The sequence below is a fragment of the Ctenocephalides felis genome, unplaced genomic scaffold (genome assembly GCF_003426905.1).
Source record: "Ctenocephalides felis isolate EL2017-DRISC unplaced genomic scaffold, ASM342690v1 CF-g0.4_SCAFFOLD_03571, whole genome shotgun sequence".
NCBI classification, from domain to species: Eukaryota; Metazoa; Arthropoda; class Insecta; order Siphonaptera; family Pulicidae; genus Ctenocephalides; species Ctenocephalides felis.
In genome coordinates, this window is record NW_020539725.1 from 8,145,470 (window position 1) to 8,160,099 (window position 14,630).

The 14,630-nt window shown below is 29.9% G+C and overlaps 1 protein-coding gene and 1 pseudogene across 1 annotated transcript; both read right to left on the reverse strand.

The window, feature by feature from the left end:
- Positions 1-1,873: 1,873 nt before the first annotated feature.
- Positions 1,874-8,985, reverse strand: LOC113385080 (chromosome-associated kinesin KIF4A-like). The gene is made up of 10 exons (XM_026622889.1): positions 8,982-8,985; positions 8,612-8,837; positions 8,275-8,447; positions 7,622-7,896; positions 7,031-7,233; positions 3,785-4,059; positions 3,375-3,614; positions 2,821-3,238; positions 2,058-2,183; positions 1,874-1,954 (listed from the first exon to the last, which is right to left on the reverse strand). The coding sequence occupies exons 2-9, from the start codon at positions 8,835-8,837 to the stop codon at positions 2,110-2,112; spliced, it is 1,884 nt and encodes a 627-aa protein (XP_026478674.1). The 5' UTR covers positions 8,982-8,985; the 3' UTR covers positions 1,874-1,954; positions 2,058-2,109.
- Positions 8,986-11,696: 2,711 nt separating this feature from the next.
- Positions 11,697-14,117, reverse strand: LOC113384659 (annotated as a pseudogene).
- Positions 14,118-14,630: the final 513 nt, after the last annotated feature.

Genomic DNA, 14,630 nt, shown 5'->3' on the forward strand with positions numbered 1-14,630 from the left:
AAAATTAATAAGTTGGATATTTTGGAAAAAACAAAACTCCCATTCAGGATGATAAAAATATGGAAATTGGTTTTTCAGTTGAACCTAACTCTTCAAGAAATTTACCCTGATCTGATGCTATTATTTCTCTTGTAAATCAGCAATCTGTGCGGTTCTGAATGAAATATCATCTTGGAGCTGTTTTCTTTCCTTTTCGATTTCTTCATTAGGAGTTTGTTCATTCTCATTATTTGATAATGGTTTTGCTTTTATGATTTCTAATTTCTGCTGAAGTGAAGCACGATCTTCCATTAACTGCTCAAGTGTTTTTTGGGCGTCAACTGTGCTCAATGCTACATCCACTTCTTGTTCAACCCAAGCACGTACTTGGTCAGCCTGAAAAAAAACAATTAATAAACTTATTCAATTCAATCTAAGATAATTGTTCAATGATTTTATTCATAAGCATTTGTTTTCATAAATAATTCATACCTTGCCTGGCCCAATCTGTAATCTTCTAGTTTGTGCATTTTTTTGTCTCTCTAATGCATCCTGCAACCATAAAACAAATATCAAAATATCATTTGCATGATTAAGGGGGTATTGTAGTGTAGAAATTCAAAAAAATCGAAATTTTTTTTATATCATATTTTCAAAGTTTAACTATCTAGGAATATGTGTACGAGAAGGTTTTTGAAAATTTGAATTATTTTCGGAGATATAGGCATTTTACTGACGCGGTCTTCAAACTGGTTTGGCAGGGTTTTATCGGACAAAAGGCATTAGGAAGTCATTAGACCAATTTAAGACAGTTTATCGTCAGATGAATTATTAATTCAATGTATAGGTTCAGCAACTCAGAACAATATTGAATTCGTTGATTTGGATTTTCGGGCCGAAACATATTCATTCCCGATTGCTGTTTGCATATTCAATGAAGGTTTGTTTCCGATTTAAAAATGATTACCCTTATGGTAATGCAAATTGGGCCAGAAACTCATTCATTTGCTCTGCCCGAGACAATGCCCGGATTGAACGATCTGAAATACGTACATCCAACGCTTCAAAGGAGGCTAGAACTGCTCGATTGAAAGAGAGAAATGCAGAATTTTTTTTTTTGAAGTAGAAAAAGGTTCGATGCATGAAGCAGGAATGGCAGAATAAATTAAAAGAAGTATAACATTTCATTTTATGACTTTGACAGCAAAAAACTTCATGCAAAACTTTCAAAAATGCGTTTTTCTCAGAACAGGCTTTTTCAGTACTGTTGACATGATTTCTCGAGTTCTACTCGACCAATTCACTTGAAATGTTCAGAGAGTCTCGTTTATAGACCTATCTGTAGCCAGAACTAGCATCATCCCAAAATTCCAATTTTTACTATATTTAAAAAATTGTCACCAATTTGTAAAAAAAATTTTTTCACTCATTGCTAGTTCGGGCCATTGCAACATTTCTTTTCTTTCGGATGGCTTATAATAAAATAATGTTAATAAACAAGTGGTAAAAAAAATGGATAGTAAAAACATTCATTGCTTTTTTTACGACACTTTAAAAATGACCTAAAATTCATCACTCTACACTAGAATAGCCCCTTAAGGCAAGACTTAAAGATCATAACTTCATACATATTTGATTGTTAAACAATAATCAAAATTGAAATTATAAAGATAACAATAAACAATTATAAAACTGCATTATGTTACATTGAAAGTTTCACAATTACAATACTTATTTGCAAAAATGTAAGTATTTTTAAATATTTCATTACCCTCAAACGCTTGTTAGTTGCTATTGTTTCCTCAACTTTACGTTTGAGAACATTGTGCTTCTTGCCAAACATTTGTTGCATACGTGCCATGTCATTTTCTCGTTTGCGATCTTGATCTTTTAATTTTGCCATTTCACGATCCCGTGTAATTTTCCAATTTCTAAAGCTTTCTGATTCTGCACGCATAGTCCTTATCAATTTTACCTAGAAGATTTTTTTTTCAGAATATATAATTTAAAATAATATTATATAAGAAAAACAATGTTTCTTTTATATTTATGAAGTCTATTATTTTGATAAATCTTACTTTGCTGGCCTTGATTTGTTGGATTTCACTATTTAAAGTTGCTATACGTTGATCATTTTTTTCTTTTTAGTTTTAGCAATCTATTCTGTTGTATCAATTTTTTCTGAAGTTCTGCAATCTCGGTTTCTGCAAAATATTAATTTTACTGAAACATTATTCACAACCTACAAATCACATTTGTTAAGTTACATGCACCACACTTTATTCTGAACTAAACACCATATTTACTGATCTAGGATTTTATCAAACAGAGACTATAATATTTTCAGACCTATCAGAACTTGTTTAATTATATATAAAGTGATTATTTCTTAAAAATACTATAAAAAACAATATGTATATTGTAAATGAACACTACAAATTATTACATTAAATAATAATAAATAACACTTTAATCCCCATGATAATAACTTCATTAGATAATTTACAAAGTTAAAAATGTATCAAAGTTAAAAATGTATCAAAGAATTTGTCTTTGCCAAAATTCCTGGAAAAACATCAGTTTTTATGACACACGTATATGGTCCTATAGTCGGGAAAACCATAAGTCATATCAGTTTTATATGCAACATACAACATACTGCTAATGTATTGTTTGTGCTGGATATTTTTGGCATTGTTGCATATGAAATGGCTCGTGTAGAACCTCTTAGCATCAGGTACATATGACTGACATGACTGACATATATATATATATATATATATATATATATGTTTATTACTTTTATATATTTTATATTATTAATAATTTATTCAAACAAACCTAAAGCCTGCACACGTTTCCTTCTCTCTTCAGCCAATTTGGACGAAGCATTACTTTGCATATTTCTTATTTGCATCATTAGCTCGTCCCTCTCCTTCTGAAGTTTAATTATGACATCTTCATTTTCTCTTATATTTACTTGATATTCAGCTAAATTCATATGATTTTGTGCAACTTGTGCAACTAATGTTTGCTTCCAAGCCAATTCCTTATTTAATTGTTGGAGCTCTGTTGTCAAAGCTGCCTGCTGAGATAAATGGTTATCTTGTTGTTCCTCTACATCAAGATCAGTAATGCTTTCAGATGATTCTAAGTGAAGATCTTCTTGAATACCACTACATTTACTGGACACTTCTGATACAGGTCTTTTTTCAATATCATGGTCCAAAATATCAGTAGAAACTTTTTTTAGTTCTTTCTAAAAATGGATTTAATACTGTCTTATTTTAATAAATATGTTATTCTATACTTTTATATTTCAAAAAACACTCTCAAACTTATCATTAGAAGCAGAGTTTTTTGAATTGTCAGTTATATAAAATACAAAAACAAACCTGCATTTCATCTATTTTTTCTTTAATTCTATGTAAAGTACTATTATTAGATGAGTTTTCACTTGTGCTTAACTCTCCCTTAGTTTCATCAAAAATTGCTCGCATCTCCGTCAATTTATGAGTCATTCGTTCATTTGATGCTTCATTTAATATTACTTTCTCATTCAAGCATGCAATCTCCATTACTGATGAATCTAATGCTTTCAATAAATTATTATTTTTGAATCTTAACTCCTTTATCTGAAATTAATAGAATAATGTATATAATTTGTATGTATTATATAAATAAGTAATAATCTTTTAGAATTTTTTCAAGTTTCTTAATTTTTCTTTACAATATATAATGTATATATTGTAATATTAAACCTCTATTCTATATAAAAGTAAATTATTGTGCAAAATGTTATAACCTCTTGTCTCAATTTCAGTACAAGTTCATTTTTGTTGTCGCCATCTCCATTTTCATGTATAGTGCCCTTTCCTAATAATTCCATTCGCAATTGCTGAATAGTGTTTTTCAATCTTATAATTTCAGCAGCCTTTGGATCTTGATTTACAACTGGTTTGTTTTTTATTTTTCTTGCTCTATCTGCATATCGTAATGTGCTAATTGTTTCTTCTAAATTATAGTCTGCTGGGCTTACACAAGCTATCATCAAAGTAACAGAATTGCCCCCAAGCGAATCTAGAGATTGAAAATATATTACACATGACAAACAGATACGAGCGTGGTTTAGGAATGAATTAAACTCGTATCGAAACAACTCGTATGTCGTACGGATATATATGGCATATAACGGATGCCATATATATCCGTACGATATAATATATATATATATATATATATATAATATATATATATATATATATATACTAGCAAACCCGACGAACTCCGTTTCGCCACCAGATAAAGAAATTTTTTGTTCGTTTTATATTTGAAAAGGAAAAATGTGATTTTATTATACAACAGTAATGAATTTATTTCGATTACAAAAATGAAGTGTTTTTTAGATGAACTTCTCTAAGTAAATGAAAGTGAATCCGCAAATTATCCGTTTCATTGAAATGCTCTTTGGTAAACCACATTTTTTGTTTTTTGGTCTGACGTTAACACAAACAAAGCGGATGGTTTCCCAACTTGTGAACAGGCAACGTTTAACTGCCCATATAAAAAACAATGATTTTCTAAATAATCTATTTGAAATTTATCCCGCAAAGGCAAGGCGAACTGGAAATTGCGATCGTTTGAAGTCAAACGAAAGACCAGTCGGAATCATTGGTAAGTCACTAAATCACCAGCAATTTTTGATTGAATGGTGAAATTCAGTGCGTGTACATCATTATTCTTTGCGGCAAGAATTGCCCGTTGACCTAACCAAGCATAATTCTGATAATTCTCACTAATGTCATTACTCGAATTTTTAATTACGGTGCGTGAAGTTCCAGCAATTTGCATTAAGGCACGATGCCATGCACCACTAATTTTCTTAGCTATAAACCTTGCGGAGCCCAAGATCTTTCTAACAAATGCAAAATTGTCAAAATCGGTTCGTGCGTTCTGGAGTTATATCGTCAGGAAGGAAAACTCGACTTATTTTTATATATATGTAGATGTAGATAATCAATTTGAAATTATTTTAAACAATTGTTGATTATTTTCATTACTCGAATTTTTAATTATGATGCGTGAAGTTCCAGCATTTTGCATTAGGGCACGATGCCATGCACCACTAATTTTCTTAGCTATAAACCTTGCGGAGCCCGAGACCTTTCCAACGAATGCAAAATTGTCGAAATCGGTTCGTGCGTTCTGAAGTTATTTCGTCAGGAAGGAAAACCCGACTTATTTTTATATATATAGAAGATATATATATATAGATATATAGAATTTTGTGATGTAAGTGGAACGAATATTAAATACGACACTCAGATTTTTAACACACACTTTAATAATTACAGACATTTCGAAACCATTGTATGCCTCATCTTTGAGGTTCGAAACCATTCCAATTGAATTGGTTTTTGAAGGACCAATTTGTTGTAAAACACTTTAATTATAATCTTATGTGTTTATTTTAAATTTATTACAAATTATACTTGTATTACTTTTAATGTTTTGAGTATCGTATTGATTGACTTTATTTTGATTGATTCTTATTTTGGTTATATCATAAATCGGATGATTTGATTCAATGTGAACAATATGTTTTGTATATCCATCGAATATATTTTGGCGCAAACAAATACATTAATATTTTATTTAAATTATATTTAATTTTTGAAAAACAAAAAACACCAACAATGCTTGACGCAGTACTAAACATGTGAATATATACAGAAATATTTGAAAACACATCGTAAGTGTCGAAGATGAAGGGACAAGGAAGGATATTATTATAACGTAAAAAAAAAGGAGTGCGCGATCGCATACTAAAATCAACAAATGATAGAACAGATTAAATTATTGAAGATAATAAGATAAATGAATGAAAATAGTAAATATAAAAATTAGAAATTATTAATGATGACACAAATATTTTACACGACTTACATAAACATCATTAATAATCTATAATTTTTTAAGTAAAACTTCTTTAGGCGCGACTAGGGTGTAAATCCGTACGAATGCAACGAAAGACCGTTACGCCCGAACTGTTCGTCATTCGCTCTCGATGAGATAATTTCAATACGGGTCGATTGTAATTAGTCGTCGAGTATATGAATAGAGTATATGAATAGAAATCTGTCGTTGTATGAGTAGCGGCATCAACGTTGTATGCGTACCGATATCAACCAGAAAATCGGCATAGATAAATAAACATGCTAATGTTACATCGTAGTACAAATCTTGATTTAATGAAAAATGCCTGAATCAGAAGAATATTTTACCCTGTTCCTTGAAAATAATAAAACCAATTAAACATTAGTGCCGTGTACAAAACATAAGTTTATTGATTAGAAATTATTTCTATATTATTCATAGTTTCTATAAATCTTTGAAGTTATTAAAATGGAAAATATTTTTTAGGCAGATATTACAGCTATTCAAAGAATGAGATTAGAGAAATACAAAATTACAAAATTACAAAATTCAAGCAGTCAATGAATGTATATTAATTTTAATTACAAAGTTCTTCAAACACAATTACATGATGAGTAAAGTTGCGAAAACAATATTTGTTTAGGCGTTGTTTAAAATAATCCACTGTGTGAAGGAATATTATAGAATTTATTAATCAGCAATTACTTCATTTCTCTAATGAAGGTTCATTTCTAAATGCTAATTACAATGACAAACCGATCATTTCATATTTGAAGTATGACTTTAATTACATTATTGCTCTTAAATATTATACATATTATTAATGCTATTATAATTTTGTTTATTGCTTGACGTATAAAAATTAGTATCCAAAATTTTCAATAGTGGTATTGAACGGAATAAAACCGGTATATTTAATTATAATCTCTATAAAAAAAATACTCTAATTTCATGTGCGTATTTTGAATGTTTTTATCGTCTTACAATAAAAATTGCAGTTTTTACAACATCTCTCTCTTTCTATAATTATTCAAATCATTAATCTGTTGTCTGAAATGATTTGACCATATTTTCATTTATCCAAAACGCCATTTCTATCTAAGCTTTAGTTTACCTTGAAGTAGTCTTGTTAATTTGCTGTCACGATAACCTATGAAACCCGTACAGCCCTCGCCTAATCTTGATATGACATTACCCAGAGCTAACAATCCTTCATTAATTTTTACACCTTCTCGGAAGCGATTACCAGTTGCTTTAGTTTTATTTGCTCTTTCAGATCCTGCCAAGTCTACCAAATGGAACTTGCAACTTGTTAGACTATTTCTAGTAATAAAAAGGAAATATTTAGCCATTTAAATGTGGAATAATGGACTTAGACAGAAACTGGTATCAAATTTTTCCAAACTTTGATGCATTTATTAAAATTAAACCTCTTGTCGCAGGACCAATTAAATAATCGAATTACATCAAATGGCATTTAAAATTATGAAGTCAGTTCAATCGTTTTTGTGAAAACGTCGACAAGAGATAAAAAAAAGCTAATATACACACACATGCATAATTTTTGCACAAATGCTTTGTATGTATGGTATCGGAGCTAGTGAACAATTCAAAAACCATTATTTTCGTTCATCATTAGTAGATTCAGTGTTTAATAACAAAAAAAAAAATGTAAAGCTTATTAATATTACTAAATATTACTTACTCATCACTGATTTTTTGCTGTTGTATATGGATAGTGAATATTGCATGGCTTCTACTGGATTGACTATTCATAGCAGTTGCACCTACAGCTCTGCGATGAGATCCTCTAACTAAACAATCTAATGTATCTTTTGCATTAAATACTTTAATTTCGGTTAATCCAGGAATTACAATTCCTTTTTGTTGATCTTCTCTGATATCAACTATACTTTGATCTCTATTTGATTTTGATAAAAGATCAAATAATTGTTCTTGATATAATTCCATAAATGATACCTGTAGAATACATGCGAAATTACTTTACTGAAGAAATGACACTGTTATTATTATCTTTATAATTTCATAAAGTATTATGATTTCTAAAAGCAAATTATATTAAATAGCAAGGCCAATCAATCCATACACTCCTTCTAAAGAGTGCAGAACAATTATATTCAACCAAACATCCAGAAGCACAAACACAATGCAAAAATTTTGTAAATCTGGTATGTTTAATTTCTGACCATTTATGGATATTCAAATAAACCCTAATTACAGTGTAAAAAGGTTATGGCTTTTAAATTCTAATTCTCATTTAAACCCCATATGCTCCTTAACTATACACTTTAAATTTATTGCTTTAATATTTGGAAAGTAGTTTTATATTGATCTAACTTGTAATCCAAAATCATATTGTTCCTTCAGAGTTGAAATTTTTTGAAAAATGTCTTTTACTGCTCTTGGTATAACACCCATCTCCTCGACTGGCCCACCTGAATAAGCCGTGCCCATGGAATGAGTTTTTCCAGAGCCAGTCTGACCATAAGCTAATATTGTCACATTGTAGCCTAAAATATATTTTTAGATTAAACAAAATAATAAATAAAAAAGTAACGATACTGAAGATTAATGTAAAAATAGAATTTGCGATTATAGATATTGAGAGATAAATTCACCTACACCAAAGTTATGTTAGATATGTCAAAATTAAATTCTAGAAGAAATAAGTTACCCTTAAACAATCCATCAACTAAACCCTTAACAGCAGTGTCATAAAATTCGGCTTGCGAAACTTCTGGTGGAAATACATGGTTGTAAGTAAACGAAAGATCTTTTATTAAAACTTGAGGTTCATTTGGCACTGTTTCGAGACATTTAACATATCCTTTAGAAATTTCGGTTTCCACTAAAGGCCTTATCCTTAAAGCCACCTGTACACTAACAGCAGAATCAGCCATCTGAAATTTTTGCAAAAATCGTTTGAGCAGGTGTAGATCTTATATGAGATATTCTATTTTATTTTAGAAAATGCGTAAGTTATAAAATATCATAATATATTATAATGAATATGCTTGCTATTTGTTATAAGAAGATTAGCCTACCTTAACCATAGCACTAAATTAATTATTGCAAAATCTAAAATAAAATAATTATACCACAAGTAATAATAAAATTAAATAAAAAAATTAAAATGCTTAATTAAATAAATTTATTAAAAGAACTCTAACACCAAGTATGCAAGGAGACAAAACTAAAATAAATAACCCTAAATAACGTTATTAACGACCATTATATACATATACAAATGCCAGATGACTCTTGAAAGAAGTATGGCGCAACAAGGGGCCACGTTCGCCAACCGTATATAAAATTAAATTTTTATATTATTTTAACTAACCTAAGTCCCTGGATAAATCATTATGAACATATTAATTCTTAAAATAACAAAATTAGTTATTAAAATCGAATCGCGATGATGTGTTGTACGTTGTTTTTATACATTTTGTAATATGAATCCAAAGATATTTTATTTAATAAAAAGTGGCAAGTTGTAAATTCTGAAAGTTTGACAAGCTGAGCTAACGGATGAATGGTTTGTAATTATAGTTTACAGAATAGTATTAGTAAATACTCACAAAACTAAACATTTTCTTGCAATGTTTGAATTAAATGTAAATTGAAATTCAATGGGTAAAAAAGCTTACTACTCAATGCTATTTTTTTCTTTTCATGTTCTTCCAATATCAATTTACATACTATAATTTAAAATGAATTATAGATTTTATTTTAAATTTTTGATATAACAAAATACTAAAGGCAGGGTCGACTTGATATAAAAGAATTAAAAATATATTCAATAATTGGGTAAAATTCAGAAATACTCACACATTTATATTGAGTTTTTGTGTTGACAATAGTAAAAGGGTATTATTTTATGTATGCACTCACAAATAAAACATGTAACTGTCATACATATGTAATATTGTTTTAGAACAATGATATACATATTTAATAAATGATATATTTGCTTATGTATTTCCTTAAATAGTAGGCATCTTACATTTATAGCAACTTTTCCCAGATAAATGCATTTAACCATGGATAAATATCATAAAGCAGTGATTCCAACCTGTGGGGCGCGCCACCCTGGGGGGGGGCGCCATACCGTTCCAAGGGGGGCGCAAAGCTGTTTCAAAAATATTATTTTGAAATGCTGAGTAAGTGTCAAAAACCAATCAGCAAAATACTTACTGATGAAATAGAAGTAAGTAAAGATCTTATTATTATATCAGGCATATGACTAGTCTACGAAACCAATTTTCGCATTACTTTATCTAATTACGTCCAAATACGAATGGATTAGAAATCCATTTGTCATTGAGAAACATGATGATTTTGGTCATTCAACAGCAGAGCAGAAATGATAATTGATTTATCTAGTGATAGTACATTGAAGCAGATGTTTGAGGACGAAAATATATTGTTGAGTTATGGTTACCAGTAAAGGACGATTTTCCTACTTTGACAAATAATGCTTTCGAAATTTTATTACCATTTATGAGATCTTACTTATGTGAAACAGAAAATTCTTATAATAAATAGTTATGTTTGTATGTATATTTTTTATAATACTGTGTATTATTTGGCATAATTTCAGTTATATTAAGTATATTTAAATTAAATTGTTAGAAAAATAAGAAGGGGGGCGCAATATTTTTTTTATTCAAAGGGGGGCGCAAGGAAGAAAAAGTTGGAAACCGCTGTCATAAAGAGTTTGCAGTCACATATTAAGGCTGTAACTCATGAGAAACAATAAATTTCTTATACTTTACTTAAAATATTTCAGTAGAGCATGAAACTAATTATACAGAATTACTAAATTACTCAAGAATTACATCTTGTAAGTTAATTAAAGAATGCAACATTTAGCAACATTTATTTCAATTAGTTAACATTTTAATTTTAAATTTCAAAAAACTTTTTTCAAAAAATAATTTTTTAAAGCCATTTTTTTTGAAGAAATATATTAATTTTGAAGACCTTGTTTCATAAATGTGCTTCAAAACTATTAAATATTAACAATTTAAGAAATGCAATTGATGAATGAAATTAGATTATTTTATTCAATTGAAAAAAAAAAATGTAGTGAATGCATAGACCTTATATTACATATGTATCTATGAGTAAATGTGATTGAGTAAATTTGCAAATAAGTGGAATATTTAGACAGTTGTATACTGCATCTTTATATTTCTACACACTTTGATGCATGTATATATTGATCCCAATTTTCATCTCACCGAAACAAACTATAGGTATAATTTTTTGTTTGAATAATTGTTTATACGAGTATGTATACTTTAACATATATTTTATCAGCAGAAGAATAGAAAGCAAAAACTTGATATTATCTTTATGTGTTTTTTATATTTCAATCTATTATAACAAAAATTACACCATAAATATACATACTGTATGTTTTTAACAATTATGTTCAATTTATCTATTCAAGATCAATTATTTTATGCAATTGGTATTTTGAAAGAAACTTGTTCATTTCTTTTAGATTACTACAAGTCTATTATGTAAATATTTGCATACAAATAGATTCACAATTAAGCATAGCATATATCTATTTCATTGAATTTTTAATTGTATAGTAACTGCAGAAAATACAAAGACGTGAGAGTTATAAGTATATATATGTCTGTAGCCCCTTCAAATAACATGACATGTTATGAGGATTTAATTCAGTCTACCCTCTGCTGACCAAATTCCTGTCTACACTTATATTTAATCTATTATTATCATCTATGTAATTGAAATAAGTTGTTACATTGGTAAGTTGATATCCTAAAATTAGTTTAATTAAATATAAATATAATTAAAAATATAAAATAAAATGCATTTACAAAAGAACATCTTCATTTATAGTATAATTTTCAGATAGTTTTTTGAACTTACTAATCAAATCAGAAATTGTAAGTTCACCGTGGACAACATTATCTCGGGTACGTACATTAACTGTACCACTGTTTTTCTCTTTTTCACCAACAACTAAAATAAAATTGAATTGAGCAATCTGTGCATTTCTGATTTTCTTGTTCATAGTATCACCAGCATCTGTATCAACCTCTGCCATAAATCCAGCATCATATAGTTTATTTTTCACTTCCTCTGCATATGCATCTAATGAAGGACCAACAGGAATAACCATCACTTGACGGGGTGATAACCAAAATGGCCATTTGCCAGCATATGATTCAGTAAGGATAGCAATCATTCGTTCAACAGAACCTAATATTGCTCTATGAATAATAACTGGTCTTTTTTTATCTCCGGTTTCGCTTACATAAGACAAATTGAATCTGATAGGTAATTGAAAATCTAATTGTATTGTTGCACATTGATGTGCCCTTTTGAGGGCATCTAAAATCGTAATATCGATTTTAGGACCATAAAATGCACCATCACCTGGATTTTCTTTCCATTTTTCACCAAAGCTGTCCAAACTATCAGCTAGTGCTTTTTCTGCTTCATTCACACATTGATGTCACCAAGATATTTTTCTGGTCGTGTGGATAGCACTAGTTGAAAAGTGAATCCAAACACTTTGTAAACATGCCTAAGAAATTCGAGACATGAAGTAATTTCTTGGCGTATTTGTTCAGGTGCACAAAAAATATGTGCATCATCTTGCTGAAACCTGCGAACACGAGTTAGGCCTGTCAAAGCACCTGATATTCATTGCGATGTAGGACCCCAAAATCAGCTAATCGTAGGGGTAATTCACGCCAAGAACGTGTACGATTATCAAATATCAAACAATGTCCAGGACAATTCATAGGTTTCAATGCAAATGTTTCTTTTTCTACATCAAACGAAAACATATTTTCAGAGTAATGAGCCCAGTGTCCAGAAGTTTGCCATAATTTTGAATTGTAGATGTTAGGACTAACAACTTCCTGAAACCCCCCTTTTGCGATACTCTTTTTCTAATAAATTCCACCAGTGTATTATAAATATGTGCTCCCCTTGGTTGAAAAAAACAAGATCCTGGGGATAATTCATGAAAGAAAAAAAGTTCTTGTTCTTTACCAATTTTACGATGATCGCGTTTAGCTGCTTCCTCCTGAATTTTTTCCCACTCTTTCATTAATTTATTATCAGGAAATGATATCCCATACATTCTTTGCAGAGTTTCTGCATCTGCCTTCCCTTCCCAATAAGTAGCTGAATTTTTTGTGACTTTTAATGCTTTTACTTTACCTGTGTTTCGTATGTGGGGTCCCCTGCATAGGTCAATCAAAGGACCACAACGATATACAGTTGTAGTAGGGGTATCAACTTTTTCATTCAGAATTCGAACTTTGAAAGGATTATACTCAAACATCTTAAGTAAATCTTCTTTTGTCATCACTAAACGTTCAAATGGTTGCTTTTCTTTTACAATGCTTTTAACTAAGTTTTCAATAAATGGAAAATCTAAATTAGAAATTCCTTTGTCTTCAAGAAACATCATAATAGAAACCATTATCAATTGGAGGTCCATAACATAAACATCCTCCATAAACTCTTTCCATAGCTTCTCCAAGAATATGGGCAGAAGAGTGCCAAAAAACTTGCTGGGCTTCAGGATCATCAAATTTCAATAAAGATAATTTGCAATCATATTCTAGAGGCCTATCTAGATCCCATAGTTCAGAATTGACCTTTGCAATAACTGTATTGTCAGCTAACCCTTGACTAATTCCTTTTGCAATATCATAAGGCGAAGTTCTCCAAGCCAATCCTTCAATTGTTTTACCATCTGGTAAAATTATAACAATAGTTTTTTCTGGTTTCGCTAGTAATTCTGCGTCATACTGCGATTTTAATTTATCCCATAAGGTAAGTCTTTCTTGTATATATGATGGCCACGGTTGTAATTCAGAAATATTAGATTTAGAATCACCGGTACCTTTCTTGGTAGACTTCATATTAATTTCTTTGATCTGCTTCTTAAATCTCTTCTTAACAACTGTCTGAGGTGCCGCTATATTACAACATAGACTTATGTTCCTAGGCCGCGTGTTCTCTGATAAAATATGGTTAAAACTTGTGTAATTCAGACCACGTCTTTTTAACCAGTACCAACTAACCAAATTGCATTTAAAGAATGAAGCTGTCATTTATTCAACAACTCCTAACTCATAGATGGATTAACTTAATGCGGAATTTACTATGAATTAGCACTGTGCCGTACATAAATAATAAATATTTTTACAGCTAGGGCAAATGTACAAACATTGCGTTAGAAGTTTATGTAATATGATTTGTATTCATAGATAATAAAAGATGGGTTTAGGCCTAACAAAGTTCCGAGGACTATCTACCAAGTATTATTATTCTATGCATTTTTAGAGCCAATCAGTTTCAAGTTTATTAGTGTGGTAGCTTTCAAAATGGATTATTTCTAGGCCAATATGATTTTGACATTTGTGAGCTATTTTTGTTATGGCTACCAGTAGTTCAGATGACAGTTATAAAGCACCAAGATATTTTCATTTATCTTCTTCAATTGAGGACAGTGCCAGTCGTTTAAGTGTTAATGGCCAAAAGTGTATGTTTATGTAACAATTGTAGAAAAACGTTTCATTGCAACATGTATTAGATTAGGCGATTTTTGTTCATTCAGCGTCGCACTTCTCTGAGAGGTATCAGCAATATGTTTACTGGTACTGTTGCTTAATCATATCCAACATAGACAT